This window comes from Oncorhynchus tshawytscha, linkage group LG31, assembly GCF_018296145.1.
Source record: "Oncorhynchus tshawytscha isolate Ot180627B linkage group LG31, Otsh_v2.0, whole genome shotgun sequence".
Lineage (NCBI taxonomy): Eukaryota > Metazoa > Chordata > Actinopteri > Salmoniformes > Salmonidae > Oncorhynchus > Oncorhynchus tshawytscha.
In genome coordinates this window covers 18883762-18906842 of record NC_056459.1, presented here as the reverse complement: position 1 = coordinate 18906842, position 23081 = coordinate 18883762, and the positions used below count along the sequence as shown (strand labels likewise).

Below are 23081 nucleotides of genomic sequence, written 5' to 3'. Positions count from 1 at the left end.
CCCTGGTCAAAGAAGTGCACTACATAGGGAATAGCGTGCCATTTGGGATGCACATCCTTTGTCTCTTTCCTTCCTGGTACTTATTTTCCCTGGCAGTCTCAGGAACAAGGTTACATCCTGTCTGTGTTCCAGGAAAACAGTAAAACACTCGCCGGACTCCTTATGTGGCCTCCTTTGAAGAGATACAGTATCTGTTAGATCTGATCTTCTCTGCAGTGAATCATATGGGCTCTGCTGTGTTGTGTTGACTCTTGTCTCACCTTCCCCTCAGGTGTGTGCTGATCTTCATGTGCCTAACAGTCTTGTCAATGTTATCGTTTTAAACACACTTGCAAGTTCGCAAGCACACACATACACACACTCACACACAGTGGTGGAAAAAGTACTAAATTATCATACTTGAGTAAGAAGAAATATACCTTAATAGAAAATGACTCAAGTTAAAGTGAAAGTCACCCGGTAATATACTACTTGAGTAAAAGTATTAAAGTATTTGTTTTTAAATATACTTAAGTATCAAAAGTAAATATATTTGCTAAACTATACCTAAGTATCAAAAATAAAAGTAAACGTACAAATAATTAAAAATTCCTTACATTAAGCAAACCAGACAGATAGCCAGGGTCACTCTCTCCAACACTCTGACATCATTTACAAACAAAGCATTTGTGTTTAGTGAGTCCGCCAGATCAGAGGCAGTGGGGATGACCAGGGATGTTCTCTTGAGAAGTGTGTGAATTGGACCATTTCTGTTCTGCAAGCGTTCAAAATGTAATGAGTACTTTTGTGTGTACATAAAAGTAAAAATTTAAAAAAATATATAAATAGTAAAGTAGTGTACAGATACCCCAAAAAACGACTTAAGTAATACTTTAAAGCACACCACTGGTTACAAACACACACACACACAGACACACACAGGTAAATGGAGGTTGAGTTGAATTTCCCATTTGAATTGATTGAATGTCAATTCTCAACTAGGGGCCTCTCATCTTATTTAAATAATTAGTATTGAGTATCTGTCTGGTGTTTAATATTACATCTCAGTGGTCTGTTTTAATATCAAAAGGCTTACCTTGGCCGTTTTTATTATGTTGAATATCACCTCTTTTTGGCATAAAAAATGGAACACTTTGATAAAGTGATCTATTAGTCAAGACTGTGAAGTGGGCTGTGATAAGCTATGTCATATGTGCTTGCATAGCATATTTACAGTATACACATGTATCACAGCTTTTTACACCTGCGGTGAGTGAGTGCTCCCAGGCGGAGCTAGGAAGTGGTGGTATGAGAATGTGTGGGGGCTTTACTGTATGTATGTTGCTGATTCTGCAGGACTGAACCCCACCACTCCAGATGTTCCCTCCTTAAACTGTCTATGGCCCCCTCTCCTGCTGCAGTTTGGTCTTTGTGTTGTGTGTGTGTGTGTATATGTGTTTGAATGTGTGGGTTTGTGTCAGTAGGGAGAAGCCATGCTGAGGCAATTTTTATTTGTAATAAGGCTAATGTTGTTCATATGAAAACAAATAGGAGCTAGCTGGAGCAACTGCTCTGGAATGCGTCCCATGACCTGATAGCATGTCAGTAGGAATTGACTCAAGTCTTCCTCTGTTAATAGTGCTTTCATTTTTGATGAAAATATACACGTCAGTATCTCTCTCTCTCTTTATCTTTCTCTGTCTCTCTCTGTCTTTCTGTCTCTCTCTTTCTGTCTCTCTAACACCAAACACACTTGAAATCCCATATTTCTCTATTTAAATCACATCTCTCTCCAGTATTATGTTCATGCAGCAACCCTTGTTTTCATTCCCATCATGCACTGTACTATGACATCCCATCTATAGAGGATGTGTGACATAATGATGAGGTCATGGTCTGTCAGCCTCCATGGCTCCTCTACAGTCACCACACCCAGTCTATTTTCTCCCTGTCTACCTCCCAAATGCCCCCCTATTCCCTACATATTGCACTACTTTTGGCCGGCCCTGGTCAAAAGTAGTGCACTATAAAGGGAATAGGGTGCAATTTGTGATGCACCCTCCTGTAAAAGCTCCGTCCATCTTAACGCCTCACCTCTTTTCTCTATCTCTGTCTATTAATGTTTGCCAACACTTCCATAACTTATATTCTAACCATACTTCATCTGGTGAATGCAGAGCAGGAACATGTTGAATCATTGATGATTCCATTTATGATTAATGCTTTTCTCTATATTGTCTATCTGTGTGAGTGTGTAACCTAGTTCATGCTGACTGAAAGCCTCAGCAGAGTTGGAGTCAAATTGCCCTTGTTCATTCCACAGGAGGACTGACGAGTCACGTTCCTCAGCCAGCTGTCATCTACAGTTTCCTCTTATAGTTGCCTTCGGATCCATTCCCTCTGGATAGAGATCCATGGCAGGCAGTCTATTCTAACCTTAGCACTGACATGAATCTCTGTAACCTCTCTGGCTCTTAATGGCAGGGGATAGGGATGAGGAGTTTCCTACCATCAGTAGAGATCTTTGGCAGGCAGTCTAACCTTAGCATTCAGCTGATTCCCTCACATGAGTCCCTATAACTGCTCTGGCTCTCTAACTCTTTTAATGGCAGGGGATGGATGGGATGGATGGGGGTATTCCATATTGGGCTTCCATATTCCATATTGATGTAAAGTGTTGGTCCCAGAGCAGCATCTCCAGCGCTGATATAGGTAATGTGATGATACCAAAACGAAGCTCGCTGGAGGAGCCATTAGCCATGATTGTCAGTAAAGGAACCTGGATTGCTGCACTTTAGCAGTAGTCTAGGCCATGAAACAGAATGAACAGGCTAGACTTGCATACACAGCCTCTAGGCTGTCCCATAGACAGTCAAATCAAATCAAATGCTTTGAGTACGCATCCTGGTAATCCGTCTGGAGCAGTGGCTTTGTGAATGTTAACCTGTTTAAAGGTTTTATTCACATCGGCTACTGAGAGCGTTATCACACAGTCATCTAGAACAGCTGGTGCTTTTGTGCATGCTTCAGTGTTGCTTGCCTCGAAGCGAGCATAAAAGGCATTTAGCTCATCTGGTAGGCTCGCGTCAATGGGCAGCTCGCGTCTGGGTTTCCCTTTGTAGTCCGTAATAGTTTTCAAGCCCTGCTACATCCGATGAGCGTCAGAGCCGGTGTAGTAGGATTCAATTTTTGACGCTTTGTTTGTTTGATGGTTCGTCTGAGGGCATAGCGGGATTTCTTATAAGTGTCCGGATTAGTCTCTTGCTCCTTGAAAGCGGCAGCTCTAGCCTTTAGCTCAATGCGGATGTTGCCTGTAATCCATGGCTTCTGGTTGGAATATGTATGTACAGTCTCTGTGGGGACGACGTTGTCGATGCATTTTTTGACGAAGCCGTTGACTGAGGTGGTGCACTCCTCAATGCCATTGGATGAATCCTGGAACATATTCCAGTCTGTGCTAGCAAAACAGTCCTGTAGTGTAGCATCCACGTCATCTGACCACTTCCGCATTGAGCGAGTCACTGGTACTCCCTGCTTTAGTTTTTGCTTCTAAGCAGGAATGAGGAGGATAGAATTATGGTCAGATTTGCCAAATGGGGGGCGGGGGAGAGCTTTGTATGCATCTCTGTGTGTGGAATAAAGGTGGTCTAGGATTTTTTTTCTCCCTCTAGTTGCATGTGACATGCTGGTAAAAATGTGATAAAACTGCTTTAAGTTTGCCTGTATTAAAGTCCCCAGCCACTAGGAGGGCCGCTTCTGGGTGAGCATTTTCTTCTTTGCTTATGGCCTTATAGAGTTGGCTGAGAGTGGTCTTAGTGCCAGCTTCATTCTGTGGTGGTAAATACATGGCTACAAATAATACAGATGAGAACTCTCTTGGTAGATAGTGTGGTCTACTGCTTATCATAAGGTACTCTACCTCAGGCGAGCAATACCTCGAGACTTCTTTAATATTAGACATTGCGCACCAGCTGTTATTGACAAAAAGACACACACCCCCACCCCTCGTCTTACCAGAGGTAGCGTCTCTGTTCTGCCGGTGCATGGAAAATCCTGCTCGCTCTATATTGTCCGTATTGTCGTTCAGCGACGTCTCAGTGAAACATAAGATGTTACAGTTTTTAATGTCCTGTTGGTAGGATAATCTTAATAGTAGGTCATCAATTTTATTTTCTAACGATTGCACATTAGCAAAAGAACGGATGGCAGTGGGAGTTTACTCGCAGTGGGAGTTTACTCGCTCTCCTCCGGCTTCTCAGAAGGCTGCCCGATCTGCGGCCCCTTTTCCTGCATCTTACACAAAAATTGGTTGGGAGAATGTAAACGTCAGCCATGTTCTTCAGCGCCAATACAACAACATATGGCTGTTGAAAGAAACTATACAGCAGAATTAACTCTGTGAAAAACATCATTTTAATTTCTTCTCGTTACTGTTTTAACATAATCCAAATGTCTGAGTTAGCCTAAATGCTGCACCAGCAGCATGGAAGTTAGTTGAAACTTAATGAAGACAGAAATGTATGAACGATTGTAGAGTGCTGCACATAGTGAGCATATCTTTGAGCGCAAGCGCCCTGTAATTGAAAGGCTGCTTTAGAATATAAAATATTTTCTGAAAGCGCCCTTTCATTGAACTAAACTAAAAGTAGTGTTTTTCCAAGAGAGACAGTGATTCGTTACAGTTGTTGGTCTTTCTGGTCTCTCTAGGACTGCTATGGCTGTGTTCATCTGGTGACCTCTCTACAGGGGCAGTCTGCAGTTCAAACAATAACCAAGTGGATACCCCTCCACTGTTTTTGGTAAACAGCTGAGGGATAGGGTTGGAGAAATGTAACCTCTCTCAAATTCATAGACAGAGCAATGGATGCAAGGACTGACCATCTGGAGGCATCTTTAAATAGCTACTGAGGTGGCTGGGTGATAATTATAAAAGTTCAAAGGTTCAGCCAATGTTTGTTTTATTGCTCCGTTCCCATTGTAAATGCTTGTGAGGGAGTTCTAAGATGCTTCAGGTGTTATTGATGTCAGAGAGTCATGGATGGGCCCAGAGGGGATGGTTATGGCGCAGGTTGCTGCGTGAATGACTGGACTCCCTGAACTTCTGGTTTACTTGGTTTTATAGTGGTCAGAGACTGTGTTGTCTGCCACTGATGGAGCTGGGAAAGTGATTGTAGAAGAAAGACTGTTGAATGTAGGCCTCATTGGAGCCATGTTGTCTCTTGTCCCGGTTGAGTTGTTGTTGATATATTGTTTATTATGACTGTCTATCTTTGTCTCTCTCTCTCCTCACTGGGGGTCACTGTCACTTACCATGTTGCCATCCAGCCACAAACACTGTACACACACACTGAGACACACACACTGTGTCACACACACTGTGATACACACACTGAGACACAATCACTGTAACACAATCACTGAGACACAAACACTGAGACTCAGGGGAAGTGCACATACCAGGGATTCCTGAGGTCAGCCTGACCCAGATCCAGTATGCTGGTGCTCCTCCCTCCCTCCCTCGGCAGACAGACCCTAAACTGCACACACACTGCCTCCGTCAAACGCAACCCTCATTGCAGGCTCTACTTACAGTACTTAGGCTAATGCAGTGTGTAACATACCCAGAATGGACTTCTCTTGACTTGATCACAATTCTTATGTAACAACAATGATATTGTCCTGGCCTGTGTAAAGCAGTTCTCACATAGATTTGTTAATACTCTAATTTGCTTATAATTTCCACCTACTTACTTATGCCTTTATTTTTCTTTGGGATTCTTACTGTCTTATACCCACCGTCGGAGCATGCTTCCAGCCTCTGTGATTTTCCAAAGGTGCCACAGCAGAAACCCAGTCCCATGTATGGTTGACATTCTCCGTAGGGTGCACTGTGCTCCGAGCTGCTTGTCACTATTTTTAACTCCTGTGTCTGTCAGAGTGGCACAGAAACCTGAGATGGCCGGCTGCGGTAGAGGGGAGCAGGGCAGAAGAAGGGAAGAGGGTGGAGGAGGGTGAATCTGCTGGATCTGTGTTTGTGTGTTCATTGGGGGCCTGTCACATGAATATGCCTAGTTGATGAGACCTACACATGTTGAGTGGACTAGGAACATATCTGAAGGGCCTTTAAGACATGGAGCCGGAGCTCCTTATAGTTACTAAGATGAATTGTGTTTGACTACGTCCCTATGAAATTATAATGTACAGTATTTTGCTACATTATTATCAGTGATCAAATATGAACTGAAACTATTTTGGACTTGCTTGTACTCTTCCTATAAACAACCCGACCATACGAGACTCACAGATTGACTCACTAATGAAAACAACTTTAGTGTTTTTCTAACAGAACGTTCCACAATGTTCCTTCCACGCAGTCTGTTCCTTTTGGAGTTTGTTTCTGTTCTCTCCTTCCACTTTTGGTTCCTTCCCTCAACATCATTAAAGCCCAGAGATGAAAACACAGTGCCACACCCACACAAACATACTTATTACTGTAATAACCCCATAGCACAGTTTCAAAACCACCCCCAAATTTGACTTGGGATGAACTCAGACTCTGTTGTCCTCTCTCCCTCTGTTGTGTGGTTTTAGCTAAGTTCCTGTTTCTATGCAGAGAGTTCACAATAGCTTCTATTTTAGCTTTTGGAAAGTTGGACATTTGACCTTTTCATGTCTTTCCCAGTCGCGTGAGGGTTTATAGTTCAGTGACAGAGGTGGGCTCTCTCACCTTTCTCTCATGACACTATAATACCTGAAGGGTGTCTTCAACCTTTTCCTCCCAGTTATCCAACAGACCTGGATATGCTTCTTGAACTCATGATAGTCCTTCACACTGTCAATGTAGCACTGTAGGTGGTTTCTTCACCTTTTCCCTCTCAATGTATGGCACTCTTCTTTAGGTCATATTTTGCAGTTCTTGTGATGTAATGTTCAAATATTCCAAGTTTACTCTCTGGGAAGGTTTATCGTACTATTCTTGCCAAATCACATTGTATTTTCTGGCAGTTACAAGTGAAGTGATTCTCTTTGCAGAAACCTGCAGTTGTTCTGTCATCTTGACAGATGATTCAATGCACATTATAAACTGGGTGGTTCGAGCCATGAATGCTGATAATCTGAAAGCCATATACCACGGGTATGACAAAACATTTATTTTTACTCTTCTAATTACGTTGGTAACCAGTTTATAATAGCACTAAGGCACCTCGGGGGTTTGTGGTATATGCCCAATATACCACGGCTAAGGGCTGTATCCAGGCACTCTGCGTTGCGTCGTGGTAAGAACAGCCCTTCTCTGTCCCAAATGGCACCCTATTCCCTATATAGTGCACTACTTTTGACCAGATTCCTATGAGCAGGCCCATCCTCAGACCCTTTGATGGGTCTGAGGAGAGGGATACGCTCCATCTGCCCACTGTGAGCTTAATGTGAGTCAGAGAGCAGGCTGGATGCCTTCACACCTATATCACACAACATTATCCTTCTCTTTCTTTGTCTCGCTCTTTCTTTTCCTCCCTCTCTCTCTCTCTCTCTCTCTCCCCTTCTGTTCCTTTTTTGTCTCTCTTTCTTTTGTTGCCCTTTGAATCATTGGAGAGATGCACAATCTATCTTCTCCCTTGTTCTACTGAACCTCCCCCTCTCTCTATCAATCTCTGTCTCTCTCTCTCTCTTCTCCTCTCTCGCTGTTCTCCATAGGTCTTTGTAGAGGTGTGCAATTTTTCTTCACCCTCCCCCCAACGCTCTCTCCCTCTTTCTCTCCTTTTCTCTCTCCCCCACCATGCACCATTATGTCGTAGTGCAGTTTGTCACTGTGAGCACCAGTGTTGCTGTTAAAGCCAGGCCCAGATAGCAGCTGAATAGCACAGTCTACAGAGAGACACAGAGCCCTCGGTCCTGGTCAAAAGTAGTGCATTATATAGGGAATAGGGTTCCATCTGGGACGCAGACACTGTCAGCAGGAGAGCCAAGTGTAAAAACTACGTCTGAGGAGGTATTAATACAGGATGTGTTTTGGGCTCCTGTGACCTCTCTGTCACCTGTCCAAAGGTCAGATGTTAAGAAGCTTGGTCCAAGGACTGAAGATCAGAGCAAAGACTGATTATACTTCATCAGGCTTTTGTTAGTGAATCCTATAGAGAATATGATATGTCCTGGAACTTGACTTTGAATGCTACTGGTTATGTGTTACTGCAAAGTATCTGCCTGATGGTATGATATTTCATTCCAATGGTCGATGTGCACACGTCACATTCTGTCGACTCATGCATCCCAGTGTTTACCCTATATTAATTTAGCAGCAGCAGGCCATGTCCACTACCATGCCCCCGCCACACCCACCTCCTAAGCCCCCTTTTGTTCCAGAAAAAAACCCTGGAATGACAAGTTGCAATGTATATTTGTAGCATTTGATGCATTGAGTCTTTTGGTGGTTTTAAATGAGGTACAGTGCCTTTGGAAAGTATTCATACCCCTTGATTTATTCCACATTTTGTTGTGTTACAGCCTCAATTCAAAATGGATTAAATCTTTTATTTTATTTTATCACCCATGTACACACAATAAACCATTATGACTAAGTAAAAACATGTTTTTAGAAATTTTGGAAATGTTAAAATGGGGGTGCACCCCCCCAGCAAAAGGAAATCCCCCCCTCCCACGCAAACTTTTGCTACCACTGCTGAAGAAAATCCTAGGGCAAACACTGCATCCCCCACTCAGAGGGATAATGTTCCTGTTCCAGAACAGAGCTTGAGTAACCAGCAGCATATTTAGCATTTTAAGAGCTTTTGCAGAGGTTGGCACATCATTAATTAGCCCTTCTAAATGTTACGTCAGCACTTTCCTTTTCAGAGAAGGCCTGTATTGAAATTGGCCTGTTTGCCCCTCAAAATGGCGCTCTACGGCTGAGCCTTTTCTCTGCATTTGTTGATAGTGCTTGATGGAAATATAGCCTATATCTTTAGTCTCCCTCCCTCTCAATCGACTCTCTCCCTTTCATTTTCTCAGTCTACTCTCTCTTTCTTTTTCTCAGTCTACTCCCTCCCCCCTTTCTCTCTCACGCTCTTATTTTTCTGATACCATCTCTCTATTTCTCTTTCTCTATACTCTCCCAATTCAATTAAACTCAAGGTGCTTTATTGGCATGTTAACATTGCCAAAGCAAGTGAAGTAGATAATATACAAAAGTGAAATAAACAATCAAAATTAACAGTAAACATTACACTCACAGAAGTTCCAAAAGAATAAAGACATTACAAATGTCATATTATGTATATATACAGTGTTGTAACAGTACAAAAGGTAAAATAAATAAGCATAAATATAGGTTGTATTTACAATGGTGATTGTTCTTCACTGGTTAACCTTTTCTTGTGGCAACAGGTCACAAATCTTGCTGCTGTGATGGCACACTGTGGTATTTCACCCAGTAGATATGGGAGTTTATCAAAATTGGGTTTGTTTTCGAATTATTTGTGGCTCTGTGTAATCGTAGGGAGATATGTGTCTCTAACATGGTCATACATTGGGCAGGAGGTTAGGAAGTGCAGCTCAGTTTCCACCTCATTTTGTGGGCAGTGTGCACCTGGCCTGTCTTCTCTTGAGAGCCAGGTCTGCCTACGGCGGCCTTTCTCAATAGCAAGGCTATGCTCACTGAGTCTGTACATGGTCAAAGCTTTCCTTAAGTTTGGGTCAGTCACAGTGGTCAGGTATTCTTCTATTTAGGGCCAAATAGCATTCTAGTTTGCTCTGTTTATTTGTTAATTCTTTCCAATGTGTCAAGTAATTATCTTTTAGTTTTTTCATGATTTGGTTGGGTTCTAATAGTGTTGCTGTCCTGGGGTGTGTGTTTGTGTTTGTGAACAGAGCCCCAGGACCAGTTTGCTTAGGGGACTCTAATCCAGGTTCATCTCTCTGTAGGTGATGGCTTTGTTATGGAAGGTTTGGGAATCACTTCCTTTTAGGTGGTTGTAGAATTTAATGTCTCTTTTCTGGTTTTTGATAATTAGCGGGTATCGGCCTAATTCTGCTCTGCATGCATTATTAGGTGTTCTACGCTGTACACAGAGGATATTTTTGCAGAATTCTGCATGCAGTCTCTCAATTTGGTGTTTGTCCCATTTTGTGAATTCTTGGTTTGTGAGCAGACCCCAGACCTCAAAACAATACAGGGCAATGGGTTCTATAACTGATTCAAGTATTTTTAGCCATATCCTAATTGGTCAAATTTTATGTTCCTTTTGATGGCAAAGAATGCCCTTCTTGTCTTGTCTCTCATATCGTTCACAGCTTTGTGGAAGTTACCTGTGGCGCTGATGTTGAGGCCAAGTTATGTATAGTTTTTTATGTGCTCTAGGACAACTGTGTCTAGATGGAATTTGTACAGTCGTGGCCAAAAGTTTGGAGAATGACACAAATATTAATTTTCACAAAGTATGCTGCCTTAGTTTGTATGATGGCAATTTTAATATACTCTAGAATGTTATGAAGATGAATTGCAATCAATTGCAAAGTCGCTCTTTGCCATGCAAATGAACTGAATCCCCCCCAAAAACATTTCCACTGCATTTCAGCCCTGCCACAAAATGACCAGCTGACATCATGTCAGTGATTGTCTCGTTAATAACACAGGTGTGAGTGTTGATGAGGACAAGGCTGCAGATCACTCTGTCATGCTGATTGAGTTTGAATAACAGACTGGAAGCTTCAAAAGGAGGGTGGTGCTTGGAATCATTGTTCTTCCTCTGTCAACCATGGTTACCTGCAAAGAAACACGTGCCGTCATCATTGCTTTGCACAAAAAGGGCTTCACAGGCAAGGATATTGCTGGCAGTAAAATTTCACCTAAATCAACCATTTATCGGATCATCAAGAACTTCAAGGACAGTGGTTCAATAGTTGTGAAGAAGGCTTCAGGGCGCCCAAGAAAGTCCAGCAAGTGCCAGGACCATCTCCTAAAGTTGATTCAGTTGCGGGATCGGGGCACCACCAGTACAGAGCTTGCTCAGGAATGGCAGCAGGCAGGTGTGAGTGCATCTGCACGCACAGTGAGGCGAAGACTTTTGGAGGATGGCCTGGTGTCAAGAAGAGCAGCAAAGAAGCCACTTCTCTCCAGGAAAAACATCAGGAACAGACTGATATTCTGCAAAACGTTGGACTTCTGAGGACTGGGGTAAAGTCACTTTCTCTGATCAATCCCCTTTCTGATTGTTTGGGGCATCCGGAAAAAAGCTTGTCCGGAGAAGACAAGAGGAGAGCTACCATCAGTCCTGTGGCATGCCAACAGTAAAGCATCCTGAGACCATTCATGTGTGGGGTTGCTTCTCAGCCAAGGGAGTGGGCTCACTCACAATTTTGCCTAAGAACACAGCTATGAATAAAGAATGGTACCAACACATCCTCCGAGAGCAACTACTCCCAACAATCCAGGAACAGTTTGGTGACGAACAATGCCTTTTCCAGCATGATGGAGCACCTTGCCATAAGGAAAAAAATATAACTAAGTGACTCAGGGAACAAAACATCAATATTTTGGGTCAATGGCCAGGAAACTCCCCAAACCTTAATTCAATTGAGAACTTGTGGTCAATCCTCAAGAGACGGGTGGACAAACAAAAACCCACAAATTCTGACAAACTCAAAGCATTGATTATGCAAGAATGGGCTGCCATCAGTCAGGATGTGGCCCAGAAGTTAATTGACAGCATGCCAGGGCGGATTGACACATATTGACTCTTTGCACCAACTTCATGTAATTGTCAATAAAAGCCTTTGACACCTATAAAATGCTTGTAATTATACTTCAGTATTCCCATAGTAACATCTGACAAAAATATCTAAAGACACTGAAGCAGCAAACTTTGTGAAAATTAATATTTGTGTCATTCTCAAAACTTTTGGCCATGACTGTATTTGTGGTCCTGGTGACTGGACATTTTTGGAACACCATTATTTTGGTCTTACTGAGATTTACTGTCAGGGCCCTAGGTGCTGCTTCAGGCCCTCCTTGGTTGGTGACAGAAGCACCAGATCATCAGCAAATAGTAGACATTTCACTTCAGATTCAAGTAGGATGAGGCCGGGTGCTGCAGACTTTTCTAGTGCCCTCGCCAATTTGTTGATATATATGTCGAAGAGGGTGGGGCTTAAGCTGCATCCCTGTCTCACCCTTAGGCCATGTGGGAAGAAATGTGTGTTTTTTGCCAATTTTATCTGCAAACTTATTGTTTGTGTACATGGATTTTATAATGTTGTATGTTTTTCCCCCAAGACCACTTTCCATCAATTTGTATAGCAGACCCTCATGCCAAATTGAGTCGAAGGCTTTTTTTAAATCAACAAAGCATGAGAAGACTTTACCTTTGTTTTGGTTTGTTTGTTTGTTTGTCAATTAGGGTGTGCAGGGTGAATACGTGGTCTGTCGTATGATAATTTGGTAAAAAGCCAAGAGACGACTCCGGGAAGCTGGCCTTCAAGGCAGAGTTCCTCTGTCCAGTGTCTGTTCTTTTGCCTATCTTAATCTTTTATTTTTATTGGCCTGTCTGAGATATGGCTTTTTCCTTGCTACTCTGCCTTGAAGGCCAGCATCCCGGGGTCGCCTCTTCACTTTTGACGTTGAGACTAGAGGTCGACCGATTATGATTTTTCAACGCCGATTACGATTATTGGAGGACCATAAAAGCCGATACCAATTAATTACAACAATACTGAATTAACACTTATTTTAACGTAATATAAAACATCAATAAAATCAATTTAGCCTCAAATAAATAATGAAACATGTTCAATTTGGTTTAAACAATGCAAAAACAAAGTGTTGGAGAAGAAAGTAAAATGTGCCATGTAAAATATGTGCAATGTAAAAAAGCTAACGTTTAAGTTCCATGCTCAGAACATGAGAACATATGAAAGTTAACTTGAGACTTCAATATTCCAAGGTAAGAGGTTTTAGGTTGTAGTTAATATAGTATTTCTAGGACTATTTCTCTCTATACCGTTTGTATTTCATATAACTTTGACTATTGGATGTTCTTATAGGCACTATAGTATTGCCAGTGTAACAGTATAGCTTCCGTCCCCCTCCTTGCCCCTACCTGGGCTCGAACCAGGAACACATAGACAACATCCACACTCAAAGCATCGTTACCCATCGCTCCACAAAAGCCGCGGCCCTTGCAGTGCAAGGGGAATAACTACTCCAAATCTAAAAACGAGTGACATTTGAAACAGTATTAGCGCACACCCAGCTAACTAGCTAGCCATTTCACTTTGGTTACACCAGCCATTAGGCTGATAGGCTTGAGGTCATAAACAGCGCTGAGCTTGCGAAGAGCTGCTGGCAAAACGCACGAAAGTGCTGTTTGAATGAATGATTACGGGCCTGCTGCTGCTCAGTCAGACTGCTCTATCAAATCTGACTTAATTATAACATAATAACACACAGAAATACGAGCCTTTGGTCATTAATATGATCGAATCCGGAATCTATCATTTCGAAAACAAAACGTTTATTATTTCAGTGAAATACGGAACCGTTCGGTATTTTATCTAACGGGTGGCATCCCTAAGTCTAAATATTCTTGTTACATTGCACAACCTTCAATGTATGTCATAATTACGTAACATTCTGGCAAATTACCAGGCAGCCCAAACTGTTGCATATACCCTGACTCTGTGTGCAATGAACGCAAGAGAAATGACACAATTTCACCTGGTTAATATTGCCTGCTAAACTGGATTAGTAGTTATAACTAGTGATTATGATTGATTGTTTTTTAAAAGATAAGTTTAATGCTAGCTAGCAATTTACCTTGGCTTCTACTTCATTCGCGTAACAGGCAGGCTACTCGTGGAGAGCAATGGTTAGAGCGTTGGACTAGTTAACTGTGCGGTTGCAAGATTGGAACCCTGAGCTGACAAGGTGAAAATCTGTCGTTCTGCCCCTGAACTAGGCAGTTAACCCACAGTTCCTAGGCAGTCATTGAAAATAAGAATGTGTTCTTAACTGACTTGCCTAAATTAAAGGTATAAAAAAATATATATATATTTTTAAATAATCGGAAATCGGCACCCAAAAATACCGATTTCCGATTGCTATGAAAACTTGAAATCGGCCTTAATTAATCGGCCATTCCGATTAATCGGCCGACCTCTAGTTGAGACTAGGGTTTTGCGGGTACCATTTAATGAAGCTGCCAGTTGAGGACTTGTGAGGCATCTGTTTCTCAAACTAGACACTCTAATGTACTTTTCCTCTTGCTCAGTTGTGCACCTGGGCCTCCCACTCCTCTTTCTATTCTGGTTAGAGCCAGTGTTCGCTGTTCTGTGAAGGGAGTAGTACACAGTGTTGTACGAGATCTTCAGTTCCTTGGCAATTTCTCGAATGGAATAGCCTTCATTTCTCAGAAAAATAATAGACTGACAAGTTTCAGAAGAAAGTTCTTTGTTTCTGGACATTTTGAGCCTGTAATTGAACCCACAAATGCTGATGCTCCAGATACTCAACTAGTCTAAAGAAGGCCAGTTTTATTGCTTCTTTAATCAGGACTACAGTTTTCAGCTGTGCTAACATAATTGCAAAAGGGTTTTCTAATGATCAATTAGCCTTTTAAAATGGTAAACTTGGATTAACTCACACAACGTGCCATTGGAACACAGGAGTGATGGTTGCTGATAATGGGCCTCTATACGCCTATGTAGATATCCATAAAAAATCTGCTGTTTCCAGCTACAATAGTAATTTACAACATTAACAATGTCTACACTGTATTTCTGATCAATTTTATGTTATTTTAATGGACAAAAAAATGTGCTTTTCTTTCAAAAATAAGGACATTTTTTAGTGACCCCAAATTTTTGAACAGTGTTATATATATATAATCTCGTCTTCAAACCTATCCTATGTATAGTGTTTTATTTCCGTTCATTGATGAACGTTATCCCTGTGTTCCAGGTCTCCCCTCCACACCAGAGCCTCGGCCCATCCAGAATGAAGAGAAGGAGATAATCAAGGACCTACTGACACCAGATGACTCAGACATTTCAGACCTCTCCCCAAACACAGAGTCCTGTCCCAAAACAGACCTCTCCCCAAACACAGAGATCTGTCCCAAAACAGACCTCTCCCCAAACACAGAGATCTGTCCCAAAACAGAGCACACCTCAAAGACAGAGTCCTCCACCAAGACAGATGCCAGACCTGGCAACCCTGGGTCTAGTACCAGCCCCCAGCCCAAAAAAGGAGGTACGGTATACAACGTCTCACCTCTGAGCACCAGAGAGAGAGAACCAGGAGGATAAGGAAATAGCCTGGGGTTAGATATACAGTGTAATGTGTAGAGTAAGGGAGCTATTGAAGCTGGTCTACCTGTCCACAGAGGGGAGAACCATCCGATGCTTCTGGTGATCGAATTGATCTTTAGTCATTACACACCCAATCAGACAGATGGCAATGGCTGAACCCCAAATCATTTGTTGTGGATGGTACGGTATGCAGGAATAAGGAGGTGGGGTTTGAGGAGGAGGGGGGAGTACTGAGGCCCTGTGTTGGGACAGGAGGACCTCAGGCTCAGGGAGTTTTCCTGAACACTCTCCAGCCTGTCTCTTCAGACTCCAGCCTTATAAGACTCCAGTACAGAAATTCACCCTTTGATGGTGGTGGGAGGAAAGAGTGGTTGCTATAGTTACGGCCGGGGCATACATATTACATAGCATGAAGTTTGAGCTCCACAGAAAGAGATTGGCATTACCCTAAGGCCCCGTTTCCAATACATACAGCTTATCAAAACAGAGTCCGGTCCACAGCCACGGCCACCAAAATACAGTACATCTGTGCCTAGGCTGAAACAGGATTTAAAATGCATAGCAAAAATCCTTCCTCTGATGCTGTTTGCGTTTATCAAAGTGGGTCAGAGTTAACATTGATAATAGCTGCAGACAGGAAAAGGTGCAAAATATATGATCACATGAGTTCTATTTGGGTTCACACAAACTGTTAAGCTGTTGAGTGAATAACATTATACCATCGCTGCGGGAGATGTAGGCTGTGTCCCAAATTAAACCCTATTCCCTATGTAGTGCACTGCTTTCCACCATGGTCAATAGGGCTCTGGTCAAAAGTAATGCACTATATAGGCAATAGGGTGCCATTTGGAACGCACTCATTTTAGGTCAAAATAAATGTACAATGTGTATACAAATCATTAGGAACACTTGCTCTTTCCTTGAAATTGACTGACCAGGTGACCCCAGGTGAAAGCTATGATCCCTTATTGATGTCACTTGTTAAATCCACTTCGATCGGTGTAGATAAAGGGGAGGCAGGTTAAAGAAGGATTTTTAAACATTGAGACAATTGATACATGAATTGGGTATGTGTACCATTCAGAGGGTGAATGAGCAAGACAAAACATGTAAGTGCCTTTGAACAGGGTATGGTAGTAGGTGACAGGCTTTTGTGTCAACTGCAACGCTGCTGAGTTTTTCATGCTCAACAGTTTCCCGTGTGTATCAAGAATGGTCCACCATCCAAAGGACATCCAGCCAACTTGACACAACTGTAGGAAGTGTTTGAGTCAACATGTGCCAGCATCCCTGCGGAATGTTTTCAACACCTTGTAGAGTGGGGGGGGGGGTGCAACTCAATATTAGGAAGGTGTTCTTAATGTTTGGTATGCTTAGTGTATCTTTCTCTGCCTAGATGGGTTGAGCACAGAGCAACGACAGAAGCAGGCCAAGGAGCGGAGGGAGGAGAGGGCCAAATACATTGGTAAGCCCTAAAGGAAAAGATGCTATAGAGAAATGATATCATTGTATCCTATGTGACATGTTGGGTTTGCCTATTGTGGAGGGCAAAGAGACGTATCTAGTCTTGTCTAGGGATGCGTCCCAAATGGCACCCTATTCCCTACATAGTCTTATGGGCCCTGATTAAAGGTAGTGCACTATAAAGGGAATAGGGTATCATTTGGGATGCAGGCTACATTTCTGACTCTAGACAGTGATACAGAATGTAGGGATTATTAACCCATTAGACACTGTAGCCTTCAATATGTTGAATTACGCAACCCTTAACTGATCTCCTGTCTTACATTTGAAATACTCTGCCATGGGTTCTGCTTTTGCATGATTGATGCTTGTTGACACTTGCTGTTGTCTTCCCTCTCGTATTGCTGCTTCAGAACAGCAAACTCAGCTGCAAGGTAAGGCAATAAGAACAGCACTGATAACATCACTTGTTAGCAGCAACAGTCATACTATTATTCTCCACATCTCCACCTTGTGATGGTGATGCAATGTTTTTTTTAAATTTCCCTCTGTATGCTTCTCAACAGTTCTTTCCTTTTTCTACCTCCTCCATGAATCAGTTGTTTTGTCTTCTGTTTGTTGTCCTCGTTTTTCACTGGGAACGTTAGAATGTCTTGTTTTTCACGATTAGATAGTTCAGTTACAGTGCCTTGCGAAAGTATTCGGCCCCCTTGAACTTTGCGACCTTTTGCCACATTTCAGGCTTCAAACATAAAGATATAAAACTGTATTTTTTTGTGAAGAATCAACAACAAGTGGGACACAATCATGAAGTGGAATGACATTTATTGGATATTTCAAACTTTTTTAACATATCAAAAACTGAAAAATTGGGCGTGCAAAATTATTCAGCCCCCTTAAGTTAATACTTTGTAGCGCCACCTTTTGCTGCGATTACAGCTGTAAGTCGCTTGGGGTATGTCTCTATCAGTTTTGCACATCGAGAGACTGAAATTTTTTCCCATTCCTCTTTGCAAAACAGCTCGAGCTCAGTGAGGTTGGATGGAGAGCATTTGTGAACAGCAGTTTTCAGTTCTTTCCACAGATTCTCGATTGGATTCAGGTCTGGACTTTGACTTGGCCATTCTAACACCTGGATATGTTTATTTTTTAACCATTCCATTGTAGATTTTGCTTTATGTTTTGGATCATTGTCTTGTTGGAAGACAAATCTCCATCCCAGTCTCAGGTCTTTTGCAGACTCCATCAGGTTTTCTTCCAGAATGGTCCTGTATTTGGCTCCATCCATCTTCCCATCAATTTTAACCATCTTCCCTGTCCCTGCTGAAGAAAAGCAGGCCCAAACCATGATGCTGCCACCACCATGTTTGACAGTGGGGATGGTATGTTCAGGGTGATGAGCTGTGTTGCTTTTACGCCAAACATAACGTTTTGCATTGTTGCCAAAAAGTTCAATTTTGGTTTCATCTGACCAGAGCACCTTCTTCCACATGTTTGGTGTGTCTCCCAGGTGGCTTGTGGCAAACTTTAAATGACACTTTTTATGGATATCTTTAAGAAATGGCTTTCTTATTGCCACTCTTCCATAAAGGCCAGATTTGTGCAATATATGACTGATTGTTGTCCTATGGACAGAGTCTCCCACCTCAGCTGTAGATCTCTGCAGTTCATCCAGAGTGATCATGGGCCTCTTGGCTGCATCTCTGATCAGTCTTCTCCTTGTATGAGCTGAAAGTTTAGAGGGACGGCCAGGTCTTGGTAGATTTCAAGTGGTCTGATACTCCTTCCATTTCAATATTATCGCTTGCACAGTGCTCCTTGGGATGTTTAAAGCTTGGGAAATCTTTTTGTATCCAAATCCGGCTTTAAACTTCTTCACAACGGTATCTCGGACCTGCCTGGTGTGTTCCTTGTTCTTCATGATGCTCTCTGCGCTTTTAACGGACCTCTGAGACTATCACAGTGCAGGTGCATTTATACGGAGACTTGATTACACACAGGTGGATTGTATTTATCATCATTAGTCATTTAGGTCAACATTGGATCATTCAGAGATCCTCCCTGAACTTCTGGAGAGAGTTTGCTGCACTGAAAGTAAAGGGGCTGAATAATTTTGCACGCCCAATTTTTCAGTTTTTGATTTGTTAAAAAAGTTTGAAATATCCAATAAATGTCGTTCCACTTCATGATTGTGTCCCACTTGTTGTTGATTCCTCACAAAAAAATACAGTTTTATATCTTTATGTTTGAAGCCTGAAATGTGGCAAAGGGTCGCAAAGTTCAAGGGGGCCGAATACTTTCGCAAGGCACTGTATATGACCCCATCATGATGTTTTTTCTTTCAAGTTCTCATTTTGCAGATATTTTTCCTTCACCATATTTGTTCAAATCCCCCATCAATTTTTACATGTATACTTTGCATTCATTTAGTAATGTCTTTCCAATATAGATTTTTCTCTACAGATGTTTTCAGGGTCTATTTTTCAAGATATTGTATTCTGATCTTATTATCAACTCAGAGACATGCAGTAGACTAGTATTTTCCCCAACCCTATTCTCCCACAACATTGGCCTAAGCCCCTCTTTCTCTGCACTGAGGCCAAATCCTGAGCAACCAATCAGAGGAGGACTTGGCGGGCGTATCCCACTGAGCCGTCCCATAATCCCCCTGGGGAGCGGCGTGAAAAATGTGTAGTCATTACCGTGAATCGACCGTGACGTGCCTCTCAGACAGATTAGATGTAATTACTTATTTCATTAGTCTCATTATAATCGCCATGCCAAGGAATTGTTTCAGCAGCCAGCCAGCCAGCCAGCGGACAGAACCTATTATTTGACTGATAATGGCAAACCTTTGGCTGACCTCTGTTGGTCCAGATGTAAGATATGAATCTCCTATGGACCAGATATTGTAATGTTTAGATCTCACAGCATCAAGCTTTTATGGTTAGATGTTCTAAAGTTTATGACCATATATATACTATACTGGTGATGACATACAAAAAAAGCTAAATGTGATTATTTTTTGTAGGTAGCCTAGTGGTTAGAGCAGTGGGCCAGTAACCAAATGGTAGCTGGTTCAAATACCTGAGCTGACAAGGTGAAAAATCTGTCGATGTGCCCTTGTGCAATATCCTGAACCATAATTTGCTCAAGGGGCACCGTACTACTATGGCTGACCCTGTAAAACAACACATTTCACTGCACATATCTGGTGTATGTGACAATAAAACATAAAACAAGTTCATTTACAACATATTTTAAAGCACAGGGTTGTTATGTAAGGGACATTGTATATAATGCCATTACTGTGGCTTTACAATGTTAAAGTGCAGGCGCTCAACGTATTTAGCTAATTGTATTTCTGCCACTCAGATACTGAAAATTGCTATAATACATTTTGATCCATGATGGAGAAACAAGCTAGTGTTTTCTTTGTGGGTGTAGACTAGAGCAGGGGTCTGTGGTCAGATCTGATTTTTCTATATTTTTTAATGAATATTACTAACAACAACAGATACATTTTGGCCAAGGGATTGGTGGAATACGTTTAGAGGGTGTAATACAAAATACAATCAATACAGTCATATTATTAATCTACAGTTTATGTTCTTAACCCTGAACAACATGGGCCTGGGAGGCTCACAGGAATATTGGTATCCACAGTACTTCAGCAATTAGACATTTTTCCTCTCAATACTTCTTGTATTCCCCAAAAACGATAGATATTTTTAAAACATAAATGCACTGTAATTTAACCTTTAAAACTGCAAAGTTCTCTCTCTTCCCCTTGATAAAATGGGTAGAATTGCAGGAAATTAGCTTGAGGACTGGAAGATTTTCTCTCCGATGCCAAGAGGTGGGACTTGAAAATGTTCCTTCCCAGGGCCGGAGACTTGGTTCATCCGGGCATGCACTGCCGAAGTCATAGTAAATCTCCTTATATGCAAGTTGTGTTCTGATTATGAGGAGGTCCATGATTATTTTGCTATCACAAAAGGGGTCCCCGGACCGAAAATGTTTGAGAACCCCTGGACTAGAGTATTCTAGCCTTTTACTTATTTATAGAGAAGGGCTAGGGAATGTTAACAGAATACAAATCAGGCCCTTAACTTAGAACATCAAACACTCATGCATTTCAGATTTTGATCAAATCGTTTTAATGTTTTAAATATTTCAGAGTGAGGATTGCATTCATTATCAAACATATGCGTTATCAAAGACATCTCACAATCAGCACTGAGACATTATCTTGAAAAAAATTACTCTTCAAGAGTATCCAGACCCCACCATTTTAGTGCTAAACAAAACGTGTGCAGTGGAAGTGGGCCCCAAAAAACTATGAGCCCCCCCAAAAACTCTTCAAAAGTAGCTTGCCCCCACCATGCTAAACAACATGTGTGTGGAAGTGGGCCCATGTGCAAGGGACTGCAGAACAGGAAATGCCACTCTGAGACACAGTACACATGTGGCGTCTACCTCAAAGAAGGCTTAATGAGCTGAGAGGACACAGCTGGTGCACAGCATGCTTGGATTTTAAACAAAGCCCGAATGATTGCATTTTAATCGTGTCTGTCAGGAATGAGCCACAGAATCTGTGGCGTGAAACTCGGTATCTGCTAGAAAGCACTAGTAAAACACAGTAGGATGCTACTACTACAACTACTTGTTTACTGTTATTAGAATTATTCTAATAAGATTACAACTCTTAGCAGGATGTAAACAACAATATGTCTTCATCTTCCCAATCTATTTTTATTCCTTTTCCTATCTAGTTCCAGGAAGCCATGAGACTTTTGTGCCTCTAAAAGTCTTTAACAGATCACCAGGCCAGAATTCCTCTCAGTGAACAAACAGCAAATGATGTACTGCTCAGTCATTCAGAGTTGTTTATGACCAGGTAGGGCAGAAAGAAATAGAAAGAGATGGAGAGATTATATCCCAGTTAGGTAATAGGCTGGTAACATAGAACAGGTCTAAGGTATTAGCTATGTAACCCTGATGTTTCCTCTGCTCACTATCCCCAAGTGCTTCAACAACGCTGAATGGTACATGATCCCATCCATGACTTCTGAACTTTCTTAATTAGCTAACTGTACCGCATTTATTTATTTCTGGTTTTTTTTTGTATAGCTGTCATGTACAGTACCAGTCAAAAGTTTGGACACACCTACTCATTCAAGGGTTTTTCTTTATTTTTACTATTTTCTACATTGTAGAATAATAGTGAAGACATCAAAACTATGATATAACACATGTGGAATCATGTAGTAACCAAACAAGTTTTAAAATCTTCAAAGTAGCCACCCTTTGCCTTGATAACAGCTTTGCACACTCTTGGCATTTTCTCAACCAGCTTCACCTGGAACGCTTTTCCAACAGTCTTGAAGGTTGTCCCACATCGTCTGAGCACTTGTTGGCTGCTTTTTCTTCACTCTGCGGTCCAACTCATCCCAAACCACCTCAATTGGGTTGAGGTCGTGTGATTGTGGAGGCCAGGTCATCTGTTGCAGCACTCCATCACTCTCCTTCTTGGTGAAATAGCCCTTACACAGCCTGGAGGTGTCTTAGGTCATTGTCCTGTTGAGAAACAAATGATAGTCGCACTAAGCGCAAACCAGATGGGATGGCATATCGCTGCAGAATGCTGTGGGAGCCATGCTGGATAAGAGTGCCTTGAATTCTAAATAAATCACTGAAAGTGTCACCAGTAAAGTACCCCCACACCATAACACCTCCTCCTCCATGCTTCACGGTGGGAACCACAAACCACAAATGCAGAGATCATCCGTTCACCTACTCTGCGTCTCACAAAGACACGGTGGTTGAACCAAAAATCTCAGATTTGGACTCCCAAACGACAGATTTCCACCTGTCTAATGTACATTGCTTGTGTTTCTTGGCCCAAACAAGTCTCTTATTCTTATTGGTGTCCTTTAGTAGTGAAGGCCTGATTCACGCAGTCTCTTCTGAACAGTTGATAGTGAGATGTGTCTGTTACTTGAACTCTGTGAAGCATTTATTTGGGCTGCAATTGTTGAAGCTGGTAAATCTAATGAACTTATCCTCTGCAGCAGTGGCAACTCTGGGTCTTCCTTTCCTGTGACGGTCCATCATAGCGCTTGATGGTTTTTGCGACTGCACTTGAAACTTGAAACTTCCGCATTAACTGACCTTCATGTCTTAAAGTAATGATGGACTGTTGTTTCTCTTTGCTTATTTGAGCTGTTCTTGCCATAATATGGACTTGGTCTTTTACCAAATAGGGTTATCTTCTGTATACCACACCTACCTTGTCACAACACAACCGATTGTCTTAAATGCATTAAGAAGGAAAG

General features: G+C 42.0%; 1 protein-coding gene across 9 annotated transcripts in view; it reads left to right on the top strand.

Moving 5' to 3' along the window:
• The window catches only part of map7d1b (MAP7 domain containing 1b), a 54002-nt gene that overhangs the window by 8538 nt on the left and 22383 nt on the right, over positions 1-23081 (top strand). For 6 of the 9 annotated variants that reach the window (XM_024395465.2, XM_024395467.2, XM_024395463.2 and 3 more), the window contains exons 2-4: positions 14930-15220; positions 16676-16744; positions 17157-17177. In XM_024395465.2, the coding sequence (XP_024251233.2) occupies positions 14930-15220; positions 16676-16744; positions 17157-17177 (381 nt within the window). The remainder of the gene's footprint in view (positions 1-14929; positions 15221-16675; positions 16745-17156; positions 17178-23081) is intronic. The other 3 variants (XM_024395470.2, XM_024395468.2, XM_042309906.1) reach the window with 2 other exon arrangements.